At 60.4% G+C, this 18792-nt stretch overlaps 1 protein-coding gene across 5 annotated transcripts in view; it reads left to right on the forward strand.

Annotated features, from left to right (window-relative positions):
• Wnt7b (Wnt family member 7B) overlaps positions 1–18792 on the forward strand; it is a 39267-nt gene that overhangs the window by 5515 nt on the left and 14960 nt on the right. For 2 of the 5 annotated variants that reach the window (XM_010634328.2, XM_010634327.3), the window contains exon 2: positions 13745–13971. In XM_010634328.2, coding sequence (XP_010632630.1) covers positions 13745–13971 — 227 coding nt within the window. Of the gene's footprint in view, positions 1–220; positions 284–6661; positions 6798–12894; positions 13024–13744; positions 13972–18792 lie in introns of those variants that run through there. The other 3 variants (XM_010634329.2, XM_010634331.3, XM_010634330.2) reach the window with 3 other exon arrangements.

Below are 18792 nucleotides of genomic sequence, written 5' to 3' on the forward strand. Positions count from 1 at the left end.
GCCTGGGGCGGGGTGGGGGTAGCGGGCCGCTCGGGGGCAGGAGCAGGCCCGGGTAAGCACCGCCTGATTCATGGGGACTCAGGCTAAAAGAGTAACGAGCCGGAGCGCCCTGCTTCTGGTTTGCTCCAAAATGGCAAGGGGGCCTTAGTACCCTGGCTTCCAGTTCTTGAAGTTCAAAAAGCCTTCCCCTCCCCAGAATCCTGGCATCTGGATCAAAAGCCTTGCTATCGATGATCCGGCAGCTTCTCTGCCTGAGGAGTCATTTTTGGAGCGGCTGGCTGAGGTCTGGTGTGCCTGGGGGGAGGTGTCCAGGGGTGGAAGCCAGGAGCCCTTGGGGGCAGCGATTTTGAGTAATACTAGGGAGGGAGGGGTCACGGGGTGGGGCCCAGGGGCCAGTGAGAGTGGGGTACCCCGCAGCAGCTGAAGTGCTGTCTGGCAGGTGGTAGCCAGGATAACTCTGCAGCCCCCAAGTTTTCCTTTGGGATGTCCCGTTCCTGGCCTGTTGTGGCCACCATCTGTACCCACACAAGCTCACTCCTGCCTGTACTGCCAGCTTTGTGGGCAGAAATCCTTTTAAGGGAACAGCTTTCTCAAATGTTCCTGGGCCAGTGCTGGGGTCTAGTGTGTGTCTTGGGGGAAAATCAGGCAGCCTTGGGGACAGTAAGGCAGGCTGGGGAGGTGGCACCTGGTCTTCAGCCCCAGGTGGAAGGAAATGCTGATGTCACCCTTCCTAAGGACCACCAACTCCATGCGGTTCCTGGGAGCCAGAAGCTAACATAAGTGCTTGGCTTCCTGTGCTCTGCTGGGTGGCTAAGTGTGGGCCAGTTTGTGTGATGCCCCAGGTGAGCGCTGGGCCTCAATAGTTGCAGCGAAAGCCTGCATGATGGGTGGGTGGTCCCGTACCTGACCCTGAGGGGACTTACGTGGGGCAGCCCATGCCAGTGGGCCTTGAACTTGGCAAGGCAGTAGGATTCCATGTGCACCTGCCCTCAGCCCTGCAGGAGCGGCCAGAGGGTCAACTGGTGAGACTGAGCTTCGTTCTGCTCCAGAGAACTTTCCAGAAATCATCCCATCACTCCAATCAGACTGGCTGACAGTTGATCCAGCCCCTTTCATCTGGGCTGCTCTCCCAGCTCCTGCGCCTGCCTATGGCCCTCACACAGTGGAGCCAGACCCATGCCTGGGCCTCTGTTGCTGATTGGGTTGGACGGGTGTGCTGGCCTGGAAAGGCCCCGGGCCCCACAGATGCCGAGGGTGGCCCAGCTGTGTGCAGCAGCCTGGGCCAGCACCCTACCCCCAGGCCCCAGGGTCAGATCAGAGCTCCCAGGGCTGGTGGGGGTCAGTGAAGGCCCAGAGGGGGCAGGTGGGGCCCAGGCCACCAGGAGGGTCTATGTTGCTGTGTCAGCTGGCGTGGGGGCCCGGCCTGGGCCCAGAGCCAGGCCCAGGCTGGGACACTGTCCTGGGCAGGTCCCTTCCGGTCTTGGCGTCCTCTCCCAGATGTGGGGGTTGGCTGTGACACCCCCCACACACACCAGGTCTTCCGGCGCAGCCTGTCATGGTGACCGCCTGCTCTGGGGAGTGAGTCATGAGTGACAGGGCAGTTACTCACCGACCACCTGGCTGTGGGGGGGTGCCCACCACGGCCCTGCCAAGCCAAGCTTCTTCCTGGCTCCCACTGTGGCTTTGTTGGTGGTGGGGACTGCAGTCCCAGCAGCGCCCCTGTGACCCTTGATGGGATGGGGTGCTGAATCAGGCCCACTCCCAGGGCCTCATCCCCAGGACAGGCAGGATGGCCCCCTGGCCTGGCTCAGAGCAGGTCACAGCCTGGAGGCTGACTTCTGTCCGTCTCTCTGGACCTGGCCCAGGTCAGGCCGGGTACCCTCTGGTTCACAGGCATGTGATACTGCTTGTCACGGGGTGGTGGCCCGTGGAGGTTAGAGCTGGGAAACTTCTGACATTGTAAGCCCCAACAGCCGTCCTGGCTGAGGCAGACAAATAGAACCTCTCTGATCACAGAAAATGCCACACACCCATTGCCATGTGGCCATGCCTGGCCAACTGAGAGAGGGGAGATAGTGCCCCCCACAGGAAGCCCCGGGCCCATGGATGACCAGGTCTGGGTGCTCATCCAGCCTTGCCTCTTACTGCCTGATTTCGTCAGACCTCGGCTGTCTCCACTGGAGAGTGAGCTGCTTTCACATCAACCTCACTGTGTGGCCAAGAGAGGTTGGTAGGGGCAGGGGCTTCCCCAATGACAACCCAGAAGAAGGCCCAGCAACTTTGTTTAAGAGGGAGAAACAAACTCCCTGGGATATCTCTGAGGGCTTTCTGGAGGGAATGTCACCTAGCCAGGGTTTTGAAGGATGAACAGGAGTTGGACAGACTAAATAAAAGAATGAAAGAACATGACTGTCATTTTCCCAGATGAAAGAACATGACTGTCAACCATGTTCACCCAGGGGCTCTCCTCTGGGGAAATCACAGCGTCGTTCTGAGGGGTAGACAGGATGCCGGGGCTGGAGATGGGACCTTCCCTGAGGTTGCCAAATCTGGGTCCAGCTTGCCAGCTTGAGGCCCCCGTCCAGTGGTGGGCACAGGTGGTCCGGTGGCTCTCTGGGATTCACTGGGGCAAGGGAGGGCTGATGCCATGAAAGGAAGTGATGGAGGTGTCACCAGTCCCGCTTCCTGTTCTTGTCCCTATGCCAGCCTCCAGGGCAGGTGCGCCATGGGTTCATTGCTGTGGGTGCCTCGAGACACGGAGCTGCTGCCAGGGCTCGGGTCAGTGACGCCATGCTGGGAGGCCCCAAGCCTGGTGGTGGGCGATGGCCTGGGGTGCAGGGCAGGCAGTGTCCAGAGTGGCCTCTTGGGTCTCTGCTCCTCTCCCATGGATGGCGCGGCTCCAGTGGGCTTCCCGGAGCCTCTGGTCCTGCATGGCCCTGGGTCCTGCTCAGATAGGGCTCAGCTCCCTCCCAAGGGGACCGGAGGCGGGCGCCCTCCCTTGTCAGATGAAACCCGGGCCCAGGGCTCCCTCAGCCTGATGAAAGGGTCATTGTGTGGCGCAGGCCGCCCGCTGGCCAAGGACAAAACCTCCGTTTGTCCTCCCTCCTTGGCTTGGGGCTGGGGGCCTCCCCTCGGGCTGGCTCGGGTGGGGGTGGGTACAGGTGTGCACCTTCTCCCGCTCCCTCCGGTCTCCTGCCCGGCTCCTGGGGCCCCTCCCCCAGCTGGCCCCCCACCAAGGATGCTGAGGCTTGGGTCAGACCCGCTGAGGGTGGGCAGGCAGTGAGATCTCTGGCCCTGGAGGCATCCAAGCAGATGCTGGAGGTGTGAGGTAGGGTTACCGGGAAGGGCACTGACCCGGCAAAGCTAGCTATCAGAGGTCCTCAAGCGGGGCAGCCAGAGGGTGTGGCTCGCCCTTGTTTCGGAGGCAGACACTGAAGCCACCTTCGGCAGAGCAAAAGGAGCCCTGGCCACGGATTGGTGGCCTCTGAGGAGCTGGGGATGTCACCAGGGCCAGGCTGAGGCTGAGTGGAGGATCTTGGGTTCTGCAGTCCAGGTGGGCACTGCAGCTAGCACAGCCGGAAGCCAGGCAGGGGCCCAGATGGCCTGGAGGAGCTGGAGCCAGCATCACTTGGGGGGGTCCCTCCTGAGACACCAAGGTCCTTGGTGTTCTAGGACCAGCTCCCATGGCACCCAGCTGTCTTGTGCTCTGAAGCCGGGCTGCTGTGCCCAGCTGGGCCTGTGCATAGGCCAGGCCCCCAAGGAAGGAGCGGGGCACAGGGGCGAAGGCAGTGCGGCTCCCCATTCCTGTGGCAGGCCTGGGTGCAGCAGCCAGGGTGCCCAGGGTGTGGAGCTGAAGCTTGGGCCCCAAGGGTTCTGCAGAGCGAGACCAATTGAAAAGGCCCCTTGAACATCAGTCCTGCAGGACAGTCTGTCCTGCTGACCAGGACATGGGCCTCACAGGCCTGCTGTGCAGTCCGTGTCTTCCCTAGGTGCCCACCGTGACAGGTGGGGGACGAGGGTGCACAGGTCGAAGCACAGGATCTGTGAAAGTCACGGCGCCTATGCCCAGACTGAAACCTGGGTCTGTCTGGCTCAGTCTGGGCAGCCTCTAGCACATCTTTCAGATGTGATTTCTGGCCTCCAGAGATCTCTGACGTCCTTCCAGGGTGCAGCACGCTGTCTGTGGGTGGAGACGCCAGCTAACCCAGCTGGTGAGAGTTGGTGTGGACCGGAGCAAGGGCTTTCCCAGGGTCTCCACTGCCTTTGATTGTGTCTCTAGGACAGAGGTGCAGGTTTCTCAAGGTCTTCTGTTGGTGTCTCTTCCTGAGACCAGCCTGAGAGAGGCAGAGGGTAGTCTGGATGGCTAGCTTGTGAACCTGTGGTGTCTGTGCGTCTGGGGAACCTCACCTTGGGGGCTTCTTTTTCCTTCTCTGGACCTCAGTTTTTCCATCTGGGCAGTGGGTCCCAATACTCTCCCAGGCCCCCTGTCCTTTTCCCCCACCACTCTGAGCTTGTCCTTTGAAACTACAGCAGGAGCCCCGTCCCATCCACAGTGGGGCGGCCTGGGGATGCCCCCAAGGGAAAGTGTCCTAAGACTCCCCAGTGTCCCCTGCAGAACAGGTAGGAAGTGGGGGCTAGGCCGGGGGCTGGATGACTTCCCAGCTCCTGCTCAAGTCTTCCTGGACAGACGGGAATTTCCGATGCTGCTGACACCCGCTCCAAGGGGCCACACTGTCACCCTGCCCCCTGCAATCTCTGCCTCCCTGGAGTCCCTGGGATCCCATGGGCAGAAGTGCTGGCATTACCACCCATAAGAGCTTGCCCTTCGTGGCACTGCCCTGGGGATGAAGCAGAGGTCAGGCATCCCCGCCCCCTAGGGTTACTTTATTCAGCCTCAGGCCTATGACACAGGCCAAGGAACCCCTCTGTGTGTGCAGGGACAGTGCCCAAGGAGTCCAGGGCTGGACAGGCAGGTCACAAGGAGAGAGCTCTGGGTGGGGTCAACAGCTCTGACCCCTCATGCCTGCAGAGCTCAGTGCCTGGGCATACAGAATGTAGGGGACCCCAGGGGCACGGACCCTTGAAATGGTCAGGCTGGGCTACTGCGGTCAGCACCCAGGGAGAGCTGCTGGCTAGCACTGGACCCTCCCTGCTGACTCCAGCTCCCAGAGGGTGGGAGGGACACCTGGTGGTCCCCAGGCTGGCGCCTTCACTTCCTCCCAGCATCTCTGAGCCCCGGTCAGGTGAGGAGTTGAAACTGGACTATCCCAAGGTCCTTTGCGGAGTTCATCCCCGCCTCAGAAGCAGTGGTGTTGGAGGGCACTGGGCTGCTTTGCCCTGAGCTGTGCCCGTGAGGTCTGACTGTGACCCCAGGTTGGCCCCTGCTTCCCCAGACCTGGAAACAGGAAAGGCCACTTGCCCCGCACCTGTTTTAGGTTCTGATACCAGATCACTGCTGGGCTGCTTGTGGCCTTGAACACAGTGCTGCCCCTCTTGCAGCCTTCTCTGTAAAATGAACTCCCAGTTTGGCTGATGAGGGAGCGCCCTGTCGCCATATGCATCCAAGCAGAGGCAGCTGGCTGTAGAGCCGAGGGGAGCAGTCCAGGGCAGGGGGGCTACGTGGTGGGTGGTGGGGGAAGCAGACGGTGGGGCTGTAGGCTTGGGCGGGTGCAGAAGCTCCCATGCTCTGGGTGTTCCCTTTGCTACAGGCTGTCCCACTGCCCTGGGTGCTGTGTAGACCAGGGCTACCCTCTCTGGGCTCCAACCCTGTCTGTCCCTGGCACTCAGGGACACTCAGGACTGGGGTTCCCATCTGCAGAGGTCCCTGTGCCACATCCAGAGTGACCAGGAAGCCACCAAGTGCCTAGGCTCCCAACCTGGCCCGGGCCTGTGAGCCCTGCCAGCTCCTCCTACCTGTTCCGCACACCACTCGCCCACCCATCTGTCCCCAGGGTTCACAGTGGCATCCTGGCCGTCTGGGCCTTCAGGGCACCCCTGCATCTCAGGATCTGGCACAGTGGGGCCAAGGCGGGGGTGAGGGCTCTCTTCCCTGCTGGGCTTTGGCTAGCTGTGTGACCGTGGTGCTTGGCATCTCTGAGGTCACCGTCCCCATCTGTACCACGGGAAGTAATGGGAACAGTCCGGGCAAGGCCTGGCCATGGGTACCGTTCCCACAGAAGCCAGTATTGAGGAAGTCCAGCACGTGTTGAGGGTGGGAGGTAGATGGGAGGAGAGGCCCCGGTGGACTTCCTGTAGGAGGAGCCCCAAGCTGGACCTGCAGTCCTGCCTAGGTGCTGGAGGTGCTCTACCCAGCAAGGGTAGAGATCTAGTCTGCTGGGCCAGAACTCGGGTGTGTCATGATGGTCCCTGTGCCCTGTTAGCGGACTGGATAGTTCTGAAGCCAGAGGTCAGTGTCCTGAGGTTTGGGGGTCACGAGAATGGGTTGAGGCTCTGACTGCATCTCCAGCAGCCCCAGCTCAGCCTAGGGCCTCTCCCCAGGGTGGAGTCTCGGGTGGGTGCCAGGCCAGGAATGCTGGCTATGTGGAGGATGGTAGGAGGGCAGGCACTCCATTCTCTTCCCGGGAACACTTTGGGCTGCGAGATGAGCAGGGCAGTGGCCTGAAAACAGCATAGCAGGCAGGACACATGGTGAAGAGTCGCTGGCGGAGACGGCCCATGCTGGGCTGCTCTGTCCACTGGACAGCTGGGCAAGGTTAGCCCAGGAAGGTCAGCGAGAGTCCATGCTGATCAGAGCTGAAACCTAGGACCTCTCACACCCTCTGCAGGGGCAGCCTCAGGTAATGAGCGTATCCTCAGCCCTCGCGGTGTAGGTGGGAAACTGAGGCTGGGGTGGAGGAGGGAGTAATTTCCAAGCTGGGTGCTGGGGTGTCAGCTGTCACCAGGCCCCTCTGGGAGTTCCTACTCAGCCCCCTGAGCAGCTGCTGTGGGCACGCAGGGCCGGCATGAGCAGAGGGAACCATTTGGCCTGTCCCTCTCCTATGGTACAGGCTGTGTGTCAGGAGATGAGGGACAGTTGGGCAGACAGTGGTCAGCTCCGTCCTCCCACCTCCCCAGGGCTTCATCTGTCCAGGCAGAAGGATGAACCCTTTGCCAGTTGTGCCCTATCTCAGCTGAGAAACAGCTTGAGTGGCCCTGGGGTGGACTGCCTGTGGCCTGGGGTACAGAACTGTCCCACCAAGCCCCAGGAGAGGAGAAACAATCGGATTCAGGCCGGGACCAGAGCAAGGACAGGTGGTCCCAGGGCTCTCTGCATGTGCTGAATGCAGCTCTATCCATCGAATCGGGCTATAGGGACCCTGCCGGGCCTCGCTTTGCTCCTGGGATGTGCCCTTGACAGCCTCCTCTGGCCAGAGTAGTAATTAGCGGGGAACAGCCAGCATGACTCGCTTTGCCTGGGATGTGCCCTTGACAGCCTCCTCTGGCCAGAGTAGTAATTAGCGGGGAACAGCCAGCATGGGACATTTGAGGGCAGCCAGAAGCCAGCAGTGGTTGACACAGGGGTTCTGTCCCCATTTGACAGGCAAGGACACAGAGGCCTAGGACCCTGCTGTCCCCAGAGCCAGATGGGGACCCCCCCAGACTGTTGGTGGCTGGAAACCCATGGGGTGGCCCAATAGGTGTGTGACCCAGAAGCCACCTTCCCAGGTATTTTTGGAGTTACTTTTTGGGCGAGGGGACCCAGGCCCACCTCCCTGGCTGATCACATATACTTAGAACATTCTTCAAATATTTTGCCAGAGGACACCCAAGAAGGAAGAATTGCTGAGTACCCAGGCCTGGGAGCATGGGCCAGAGGAGCTGGGGCAGTGGACAGCCAGCTGGGGCCAGCACGGGGCCCTGGGGAAGCTTGGCCAGATTGTCCCCCTCCCAGGTAGTGCTGTGTGCCCCTGGCTAGGAGGCGGTGCCAAGTCAGAGGCCAAAAGGGGTATAGGCAATGTTGGGGTTCCCTGCCCTGGGGAGTCCACAGCTGGTATTCAGAGCTCACTGTGCCCCAGTGGCCTTTGGGCAGGACCAAGGAGCCACACAGTCTTGGGGCCCCGAGATCTGGGTGGGTGGGTGGCCTTGGAGAAGGGGTCTCTGCAGAGAAGAGGTCCAGCCTGGGCATGGGGCAGAAGCACACTCCCGGGGCTGTGGGTAATGGGGGAGGATGAGGGGACACTCTTGGTGCTGCCGCCTTGACCCCCATGCACCCGCCAAACTAGCCCCCCAGGAGTGACGCAGGCTGGGTTCAGGCTGGACGGGGGCTGCCAGCTGCCTCCTGGAGACAGGGACAAGGCAGGTATGGGCAGCCCGGAGAGTAGGTGGCCTGAGGGCGTCGGTGATTTTTCCAAGGGAGGCAGCACTTGTCCCCAGGAGCCCCTCCCGCTCAGGGGCTCAGTCCAGAGAGGGAGGAGTCTGGGGTAGGAGGATGGGCATGCAGGAGGGGAAGCGGGAGGGAGCGATGTGCATCCCGTCACCTTGACCCCTCCACGACAAGGGCCTGGGCACCATTTGGCCACCCCGAGGAGACAGGGCTGCATCTAGATCGAGGGGCTTGGGGCTGTGACGGGCAGAAGGGGGTGTCCCAGCTCCTCCTGTCGCTGCCCAGGGACAGAAGCACAGGTGGCCCAGAGGCCTGGCTTTGGGTGCCAGGTCGCCCACTGGACCACAGCTGGGTGGGGTTGGAACCATGAGTTCTGGTGCTGGTGAGCTGGGTGGGGCCAGGATCCATCTCTTCCTGGCTGTGAGGCCTCAGGCTCAACTCTTCACCTCCCCGTGCCTCAGTTTCCACTTCTGTAAAATCGGAGACCGGCTTATCGCATCACAGAACTATTGGCAGGGGCACACGCAGCACTGGGTAGCACCTGCTAGGAACAGCAAGACATGTGACCACGTCCGACCTTCCAGGCCTGAGCTCGGGGACCGGTGGGGACCCAGTTGGACCCACTTCATCTAGTTGGAACCGCAAAGCAGCACACATAAAGCTGGCCCTTGGGCCCAGTACTGACCGGTCCATCCCTGACCCGGAGGCCTCAGACCAGCATTTCTATACCCAAGAGTGACAAATGCTTATAGCATCCACCCGTGCCTGCATGTCTACACCAGGCAGGTCTACACCGGGTCTGCACCAGGCAGACCCCCAAGGCCCTCTTCTGTGGCAGCACCCCAATCCTTGAGAGGCCCAGCCCTGGGCTCCTGGAGGGTGTCCTCCTCCGTCAGGGAAATTATCCAGGGTAAGCTCAGGCGCCATTGGCCAGGGCTGGGTCTAGAGCCATCTGTCTTTTCCTGGTCCTGCAGCGTTGGAGGTGGGGGGGGGTCCCCAGTCCAGAGCCTGCCCAGCAGGCAGGAGTCTAAACTTCATGGTGCACTGTGGAGAGGGGGTGTTTGGTGGCTCAAGGGCCACAGCACCTCCTGTGTGCCTGCCTGGGCCGTGTCAAAGCTCGGGAACCAAGTGCAGTAACAATAACAGCAACCATTATCAGTATCCCGTGGAACCGGAAGCAGAGGTCCATGAGGGTCATCTACCTGCACAGTAACCCAGGCAGGAGCAGGGGAGGAGCCCAACCTCCCGCCCGCCTGTCAGCACTTTGTCACTGGCCCTGCCCTGTGACACACCTCGTCCCTGACCTTTGGAGGCAGTGGGGGTGGCAGGGTGCGGTCACTGGTATGGGGAGCCAGCCTCTCCTGTGGGTCCCCAGGGGGAAGGTACCTTCGGGGCAGCTGTGTTAGGGGTGGGTTCCTCGGGGGCCCTGGCTCTCGGACAGGTGGCAAGGACCCCCTTTTATTGCCCCCACCCACCCCATATGCTGCACTCCAGGGGTCACGGTTGGATGAATGAGTGAACGCAGAACCCGTCTGAGATGGAGGTCGTGCGCCTGCCCTCTGTCAACAGGGTGGAGCACCTCCTTGGACCTCTTTTTGGGGCCCTGGCCCAGGCCAGGGCGAGGAAAGTGTCCGGACTCGCAGCTTGGCCCACTCCTGTGGTGTCTTGCCTGCATTCTGAGGCCCCTGCACAGCACAGGGGACAAGCCCAGAGCAGAATTTTCCACGGAAAAAGTCAGCAACAAAAGCCCCCGCCCAGCTTCTGCGGACTCACAGGCGACTCAGCCTCCCTGGTCTCCCTGCCAGGGCCCTGTTGAGGTGCCCAGGGCATGCCCTCTCTGTGCTGCCGCTGGAATGCAGCGTGCGTCACCCTGTATCCTCCTGAGGGTCTAAGTGCGGGAGGGGCAGCATGGTCAGGCGTAGGGCAGCTAGGACACCGCCAGCCATGAATGATGAATGATGAATGAATGAACCGCCTCAAAGATTTTGATTCAAGCTCATAAAGAGTGGATGGTGCACACCTGTAATCTCAGCACTCTGGGAGGCTGAGGCAGGAGGATTGCAAGTTTCAGTCCAGCCTGGGAAATTTTGTGAGACCCCCATCTCAAAATATAAACATGTGAATGCTGCCACCTGCCTGGAAACTACAAGGTACCAAGTTTAATCCCCAGTACAAAAAAAAAAAAAAATTAGAATGTGTGTGAAAAAAGAGAAAATCTAAGGATGACAAGAGAAGGTCTGGGGATGTAGTTTGGCTCAAAGGCCTTGGGTATAATTCCAGGCACCACAAAAGCAAAACAAGTGGGCCTGGTCCCTGCTCAGGGCTGTCTCTGGGGCTCACCTGTGCATGGCTCCCTGTCCGTTCCCCAGCAGGAGTTCAGAGCAGCCCCTCCCCCTGCGCACCTGTCTCCACACCTGTGACCCGGAACTCGCAGGATTAGGGTGCAGTAAGACTCCGTGTGGCCTCAAACACGAAGTGTTTCTGTCATGAGTGGGAAAACCCAATGCAAAGGGAGACCACAGCTTGGAACAATTTCTGACTTTTCAGCTGAATCTGATTGTGCACCAGTTTCTCCTTCCCTTTAACCCCTGAGCTGACTCCCGGGGTGGCTGGTGCTAGGACTTCCACCCTGCAGCCCAGGAACCCAGGTCCCGCTCTACATCTGTCCTGTGTGTTGTGATAACTTAAAACAACTGGTTAAATGAACATAGTATAGAACCACCATTTTCCCATTTCACGGCGCTCAGTCCAGTTCCTTCATCAGGTCACGCGGCTGCCTCCTCTGTCAGTTCCAGAACACTTTCATCACCCTAGGTGGAAACTCCACACCTACCCACCCCTGCCTCCACCGAGCTCTGGGCAACCACTGTTCTGTTCTCAGTCTCCCTGGATTTCTCTGTTCATAGAAACACAAGACAATGCATTGTGTTTGTGTCTGGCTTCTTTCACTCAGCGTAGTGTTTTTGAGTTTTCCACACAGAATAACAGGATTTTATACTGTGTTCCTTTTCGTGGCCAAGTAATATTTCACTACGTGGATATACCATAGGTTGTGTGTCTGCTTCTCTCTCAGTGGACCTTAGGGTTATTCATACCCGTTGCCTGATGTGAGTTGTGCTGCTAGGAACCCTTGTGTACACGTTTTTCCTGTGTCTTCACTTCCTTTGGATTCACTTCCTTCTCTCAGGAGAAGAAGAATTGCTGGGTAGCTCTGTTGAATGCTTTGTAAACTGTTGTCCACACAGCCACGTGGTGAATTTTTCCTGTGTCTTCACTTCCTTTGGATTCACTTCCTTCTCTCAGGAGAAGAATTGCTGGGTAGCTCTGTTGAATGCTTTGTAAACTGTTGTCCACACAGCCACGTGGTGCCACACCCCGCCTGCAGCGCTAAAGGACTCCATTTCCCCACATTTTCACTGACACATGACTTTCCAGCTTTCTTGTTTTCAAACATACCGGTCCCGGTGGCTGTTTTGTCTGCGGTACTAAAGATTGAACCCAGGGCTTTCACGATGAGCTCCATCCCTAAGCCTTTCTTTATTTTGAGACAGTTGTTACAAGTTGCTAAGTTGACCAGGTTGAGCCTAGCTAGAGCTCGCCATCCTCCTGCTCCAGCCTCCCAGAATGCTAGGATCACAGGTGTGCACCGGCACGCTGGCTGGTGTGGTTTTGATTTGCTTTCCCCAGTCAAGTGTGTGGCTGTCCATGCGTGTCTTCCCCTGAGAAATGTGTTGCCAGGCCCCTCTCGGCCGAGGCGTTCGCTGTGTGTGGCTGTCTGTCTCTGTCCCTGTCCTCCCTCAGCCCGTTCCGGTCCCCCAGGGCAGGCCCCATCTGCTGAGCTCCTCTCCCCACAGGAAGGGAGAGTTCTGTGGCCCAGACCTGCTGGGGGGGACTTGGGCAACCAGGAGCTTCCTTTAAGCCCAAATCAAAGCTGCTCCGGCCCGTGGTGGTGGCCCGTGCCCGGCCAGGTTCCCATCCAGCTCATTTCGCCGGCTTGGTTTCTGAGCATCTACAATTACTTCGGCTGAATTCTCCAGATTCCGGCCCGCTCCCAGCCCCACCCGTCCGATGCCCTTCCTCAACGCCAGCCAGGGGTGTGGCCACCCATTGTGCCTGCGAGAGACCCGGGGGGTCCCGGCCAGCTCAGTGGGTGGAGCGGGCAGGCCAGGGGTTGAGTGCCCTGCCGCGGTGGGTGCTGGGGACCGTGCAGCTGTAGAAAACACTGCCTGGTTTCTCTCCGCCGGGAGGGGCCCTGGGCTGGTGGCAGCTTGGAGGGCCCCGCTGGTCCCCTCTCCAAGCAGCTCTGGTCTGTGGCTTAGAGGCCCGATGCTGTTTTGCATCCACCCTTCCCTGCTCCCATCTTGACCTTACTTCTCTGGGTGCTGGAACTGAACAATTGGTGCAGTGCGGTGGAAAGCCGCTGGCATCTAACCCCAGAAAGATAAAGAATGGCCGTGGGGCCGGCCGGCAGTTCCGCTCCCAGCTGTGTACCGAGAGAGCTCCAACCCGGACTGGACTTGGGCGGAACCCCCGCCCCCCGCGGAGCGATCCGCAGCTGTGAGCAGCAGGCACGGCCCGCAGTGGGACGGAATAGTACTTGGCCTTAAAAAGGACAGAAACGTGGGCGCAGGCTCTGAGGTAGATGCACTTTGGAAGCATCCCACTGAGTGAAAAGAGCCAGACACAAAAGACCACGTATGGTGAGATTCCATCCACGCAGAGTGTCCGGGACAGGCTAATCCGTGGGAACGCAGGGAAGATTAGCGGTTGCCAGGGGCTGAGGGGGGCGGAGGGGAGTGCCGCTAATGGGTCTGGAGTTTCCTTTTGGGGTGATGAAAATATCTTGGAACTTGATAGAAGCGGTGGTTGCACAACACCGCGCATGTACTAAATGCCGAGGAACCATATACTTTAAACTGGTTCATTTTATGTTATGTGAATTTCACCTCATTAGAAAAACAAACAAACAATCAGGCCAATAATAGCTCCAGTTTGGGGCGAGCTTGGCAAGTGCCTTCCTGCCTGGGAGTTGCTAGATTTATTACAATGGTGCCCTCGGGGGGCTGCTGGGAGGGTTCGCTGTTGCAAGGTGGCACCTGCCATGCCCAGCAGACAGTAGGTGTGCAGTTGGCAGGCATCCAGGTGGGGGGAGGCAAAGCCAGTGGCCCCTCCCTGGGCGGCCTGCCTCTCTCCGGGGTCGTCTGTGCCCAAGGGCCGGTGCACACAGATGTGTCAGATGCCCGTTTCTCGGATTTGGAAACCGAGGCTGAGAGCCCTTCCTGGGCTCGTGCAAGAGCTAAGGCGGGAGTCAGCGCCAGGGTGGGGGCTTGGCTGCCTACCTGCCTGCCGGCTTGCGAGTCTGCCCGCCAGGTGCTGTCTGCCCGCCCATCCCATGCCTGTCTCCTCTCCCTACTTCTGCAGAGCACTGTCGTCCGTGGTGGCCCTGGGAGCCAACATCATATGCAACAAGATTCCTGGCTTGGCCCCGCGTCAGCGTGCCATCTGCCAGAGCCGGCCCGATGCCATCATCGTGATCGGGGAGGGGGCACAGATGGGCATCAACGAGTGCCAGTACCAGTTCCGCTTTGGCCGCTGGAACTGCTCCGCCCTGGGCGAGAAGACCGTCTTTGGACAAGAGCTCCGTGTAGGTAAGGGTGCTTCTGGGCTCTCGGGCCGGCCAGGGTAGAGGGCAGGGGCCAGGTCAGGCCTGGCTGCCATGCTTGCTGTCCTGCACACGGCTCCCAGTGACCAACTTCCTTGCCATTGGCCCTGTTCAGGACTGGCCATGGGGGCCCCTGGTGCCCAGCGAGTAGCTGAATACGTGCAGAGGGTGCTGCCTTTGGACCATGAGGCGGGGTCACCACTAGGCACAGGAATCTGGTGGTGAGGGCTGTGGGGTGGGAGCACATCCCAGTGCCCAGCAGCCTCCTACACCCACGTTCACTGCTTGTCTCCGCCTCCATTTCTGACCCAGAAGGAGGGATGGTGTAGCATGTACTGCCTGGGGTTGTTGTGGGCTTGGCTAGGACTGGGACTGACCCTGGGAGGGTGGAAGTGATGTCCTGGCCCCGGGGTGGGAGGGACTTGGGTAGAGGGACCTCATGAGCCTGGGGACACTATGGCAATGGTTGGAGGGAGGGGTGGTATGCAGGGGTGGGGCTGGAGAGGGGTGGGCAGCACTCATCAGGATGTGCCAAGTGAGAGCGGCATGTTCTGTGCCGATGGCCCAGTTCTGGGGGTCACACAGCCTCTCCCTGTTCGCACAGCCTGGGGACAGGCTTCACCACACCACTTTACAGACAAGGAAGCCGAGGGCCAGGAAGGGTCCTGAGAGCACTCAGAGTGGCTTAGTGAAAAAACACGACTTCTGGAGCCTGACCTGGGTTGAATTCAGCTGTGCGACCTTTTAGCACTTCCCGGGGGCCACTCTGGTCCTCAGTTTCTCGTCTGTGGCAGGAGCTCTGAGCCAGCGGGCGCTCATCTGTGTCCCTACGGCCTCTTCCTGTGCCTGAGTGCAGCAGGCGCTCAGGAAACCGCTGCAGGAGGCATGAAGGAGGAGCAGCGCTTTGCCCGCCCAGCAGGCTGTTGGGAAGGTCAGACGGGGGTGCCCAGTGCCAGGCTTGCAGGTGCCCAGCCTGCGGGCACAACACGACCTTCTGATCCCGGGAGCCCAAGCCACTGAGCAGGACCACAGCTGCTGGGTGGGACACAGGCCAGCGCCAGGCTCTGCAGGGCTGGGAACATGGGTGTGGGGCTGGGGGTGGCACCAGGGAAAGCCCCCGGGGGCCCCTCTGCGGTGAGCAGCCGTGGGTGGCACCTGGCACAGCCAAGAGGGCAGCCCCGCCCCATCCCCCAGACTGTGCCACCCAAGTGCAACTCCATCCCTCCAGGTGCCAGCTGGTGCCCACCTGCACGCCCAGCCTCCTGCTCCCCTACTCCCACCTGGAGAAACTGAGGCCCAGGAGGAGCCCCCAGGTCACCGGCTACCACATGATGGGGAGCTGTGTGAATCTGGGAGTCTGCCAACCCTTCTGGTCTTCCTCCTCTGTGGCAGCTGCCCTGTGCATGGGCAGAGAGGTGGGAGCTGGGCTCCCCAAGACAGAGGTGCAGACCCGGAGGCCCCAGTGCCCCAGAGAATGTCTGGTTCCTCGAGGCTGTCCCTGCAGGGCGACACAGCTGCCTGACCCGCAGTGAGCACTGTTAGCTCCGGATCACCTGAGCGTCATGCCCGGTCCCTCCTGGGAAGTAGCCTGGGGCCCCAGAGGCACTGATGGAAGGAAGTAAAAGCAGCCCTTGTGTGTGGGGCTGCTCTACTACACCTGCAACCCTGAGTGCCTCAGCCTTTTTTTTGTCCCCCTCTGCCACTCCCCCGCCCCTCTCCCGGGCTGCTCCTTACCTGGCCCTGCTGGGGGCCCTCCCTCCTGTGAACCCAGCCCCTCTCTTCTCTCGCCCACTGCTCTAGGTCCTGCCGACCCCAAGGAGCTGCTGGCTCTACAGCTCAACATCTGTTTAAATCCACCATGCCAGGGTCATTGCCCTGACCTGCAGCAATACCTGGTGTCATTGCCACTGTCTACTCTGCTCATGCTGCTGCCAGGCCTGCTTCTCTGGTCCTTTCCTGCCAGCCCCATCAGCCCGTTACTGTGTTAAGCAGCAGCCATGCATGCCATGTCATCTCCTTGCCCCAGAACCTGCAGTAGCTCTCTATTTCCCTGAGATAAAGTTAACTCCTTAGCCTGGAGCCTCAGTTGTCCCTCCCAAACTTCACCCCTTCTGCCCCCCAAACCCCTAACCTGTCAAGCCGTGACTTTTCACTCCATCCTGGGGCTCCTTCTTCCCCCCAACATCCTCAGAGGCTTGATCCCACACCCTCTCCAGACAGACTTTCTGACCCCCTTGGCTGGGTCTCACTATCCCTCCAGGAGGACACAGCTGCTGGCGGTCACAGGCGGTGCGTGGGCCAAGCCGTGAGGTGGCCCACATCAGAGGTGTGCTGGTTGCTGAGCATGGACGGGAGCCTGGCCACGAGCTGGCAGGGCGCCGGGGCACGTGTGGGAATGGCCACTCAAGCAGTGCCCATTAATGATTGTCCCCAAGAGCGGGGCAGTCTCTGCAGGCAACCTTGGGCCAGCCCTAAATCTTGAGTGCTGAAGGGAATCCCTTAACTGGCAGTCAGTCCCCGTGCAGAGGAGTTCTGCTCCCTTTCCCAAAGCCTGGTGCAGTGGCTTGCACATCTCCGGGGACGGGGTGCTCACTACTCCCAGGAGTTAGATGAAGCCTGCACTGACCTTGCCCTGGGGCCTGTGGGTGCTGGATGCTCTGGGCTCCCTTAGCTGACGTGATCCCCTTGTGCCTAGCAGCTTCCCCCTGGGACCCATGAGCCCAGGCCAGGCCATAGCTGTGTGCGGCACAGCTCCACCTGGCTGCCAGGGAAGGCGGAGCCCTGCCTGTCATGCGCCGGCCTTAGACATGACCAGGCATAGGGGCCACCCTAATACTGGCTCATGTGAGTGGCCTGGGGCCATGGAGCTGCAGCCACCCTCGCTGCTGTCGCCCTGTGGGTGAGCTCTGCACAGGGTGTGTTTCCTGGGGGCCCTGAGCCCAGCGCCACCCCATCAGGGCTAGGCCATGGCTTTGGTGTGTGTCACACAGTCCCAGGGAAAGCTGGGCCACCCGGGGTGTTGGGGATGCAGGCCTTGGATCCTGGGCATGTGCTCCTGCTGCCCTGTTGGGCTTTGCAGACCAGGCCCAGGGAAGGGCAGCATCGTCCCCAGGAAGGACTGGGCAGCACTGTCCCTTGGTGGCCACGGCCAGTGCTGGCCTGGGGCACTGAGGGCTCCTGTGTGCAACTGAATGTGCTGCGGTGTGAGACCCAGAGCAGGCTCTAAAAGCAAACAAAATCTCTCTTGAGGGATCTTCATCTCGATTGCGTATTGGAGAGAGGATATCCTGATAGATTGGCTACATAAAATGTCCCCTTCAAGTCCCTCTGGGTCATTTCCTTTTCCGAACATGACCACTAGAAAATCTTGGATGACACCTGTAGCTTGACACCAGATGACGCTGCTCTCAGAGGGCACCGAGCCACCCCATCACCTGATTAGTCTGTGGGGATGTTGGGGCTGGGACCTGACGGCTTGTCCCAGGACACTGTCCTGAATAAGGGGAGGGGCAGGGCAAGGGCACAGGCTGTCTGCCAGCTGCTTCCTGAGGACAGAGTAGGGTGGGAAGGCAGTGCCATCAGCCCTGTTGTCCTTCAGCCTGCATGCATTGAGCACCAGCTGCATGCAGGGACAGGGCTGTACCCAGGATTCCCTGGGTGAATGGATGGTGGCGGGGGATGGGGCCTCAAGGTGGCCCCGCCCCCAGGCCTTCAGGCCACACCCCAGTCAGCGGGCCCTGCCCCCGGCCTGCCCACTCCAGATCCCATTGTCCGTCTTCCCCTGTGGACCCCATGTCCCCCTCATCTGAGCCCAGACATTCCTAGGCTCAGGACTCAGGCAGCAGGACCCAGGGACCCAGAGCTTGAAGGTCAGAGTCAACTCCCTGCAGACAAAGACAGCAAGCCCACTCGGGCTTCTGAGGTGGCATTGGACACATGGGGTGCAGGACCATCCTGGGATGTCGCTAAAGCCTGGAGCACAGCAGCCCTGACCAGCATGGCCTCTACCCCTAGACCCTCGGGCCCTCAAAGGTCACCAGAAGTCGGCGGGGGGACTCGAAGGGGAGATCCCACCTGGGCCAATTACCAGCTCTCACTGTGTGACCTTGGGCACAGCCTTGTGACCTGGGGACCTCGGGGTGCTCTCCCGTACAGGAGAGGGTGAGGCTGGGCTCCCAGGGGTTCATCTGTCTTCAGAAGGAGGGGATGGTTCCCCTTGGTCAACAGAGAGTGTCCTTGGGCAGGAGGCCAGGGCTCACGTGCTGGGCCAATGGGGCAGGACAAAAGCCACAGGGTCCCCCAGAGAGGCAAGGCCCAGCTGGCCTTGGACGTGTGCCTGCCACTCTGACTCTGCCTGCTGTTTTGGGATGAGGTAGCTCTAGCCGTCTGCAGAGTCCTCATTGCGGTCCAGGGCTGCCGACAAGTGTCACCGGCTTTGGGTGATGCTGTTTGCATATTGTAAACCAAGACGGAGCTCTTGAGGAGGCTGAGCTGGGGGCCACACTGAGCTGGAGAGGCCAGCGCTCGGCTCCGGAGCCCGGCTCAGCCCCTGCCCAGTAGGGTCCAGGCCTGGAGTCCTGGGGACCAATGCGGGAAGAACAGGCTCCTGCATCACCACAGACAGCCTGGAGGTGGGGGTGATTTTCTCGCTGGCCCTGGTGCGGAAAGGGGCCCAGGGCAGCCCAGGGTGAGATGACGGGAGTGGGCTGTGGCTCTGCTCCCCATTCCCCTGCTCCCAGCTCCGCCTCACCCTGCCCGCTGTGGGCCTGGTGCCCCCATGCCCTCCTGGCGTGGGACCCACAGGGGA

This window comes from Fukomys damarensis, unplaced genomic scaffold, assembly GCF_012274545.1.
Source record: "Fukomys damarensis isolate Sample0158 unplaced genomic scaffold, DMR_v1.0_HiC HiC_scaffold_19, whole genome shotgun sequence".
In the NCBI taxonomy this organism is placed as follows: Eukaryota; Metazoa; Chordata; class Mammalia; order Rodentia; family Bathyergidae; genus Fukomys; species Fukomys damarensis.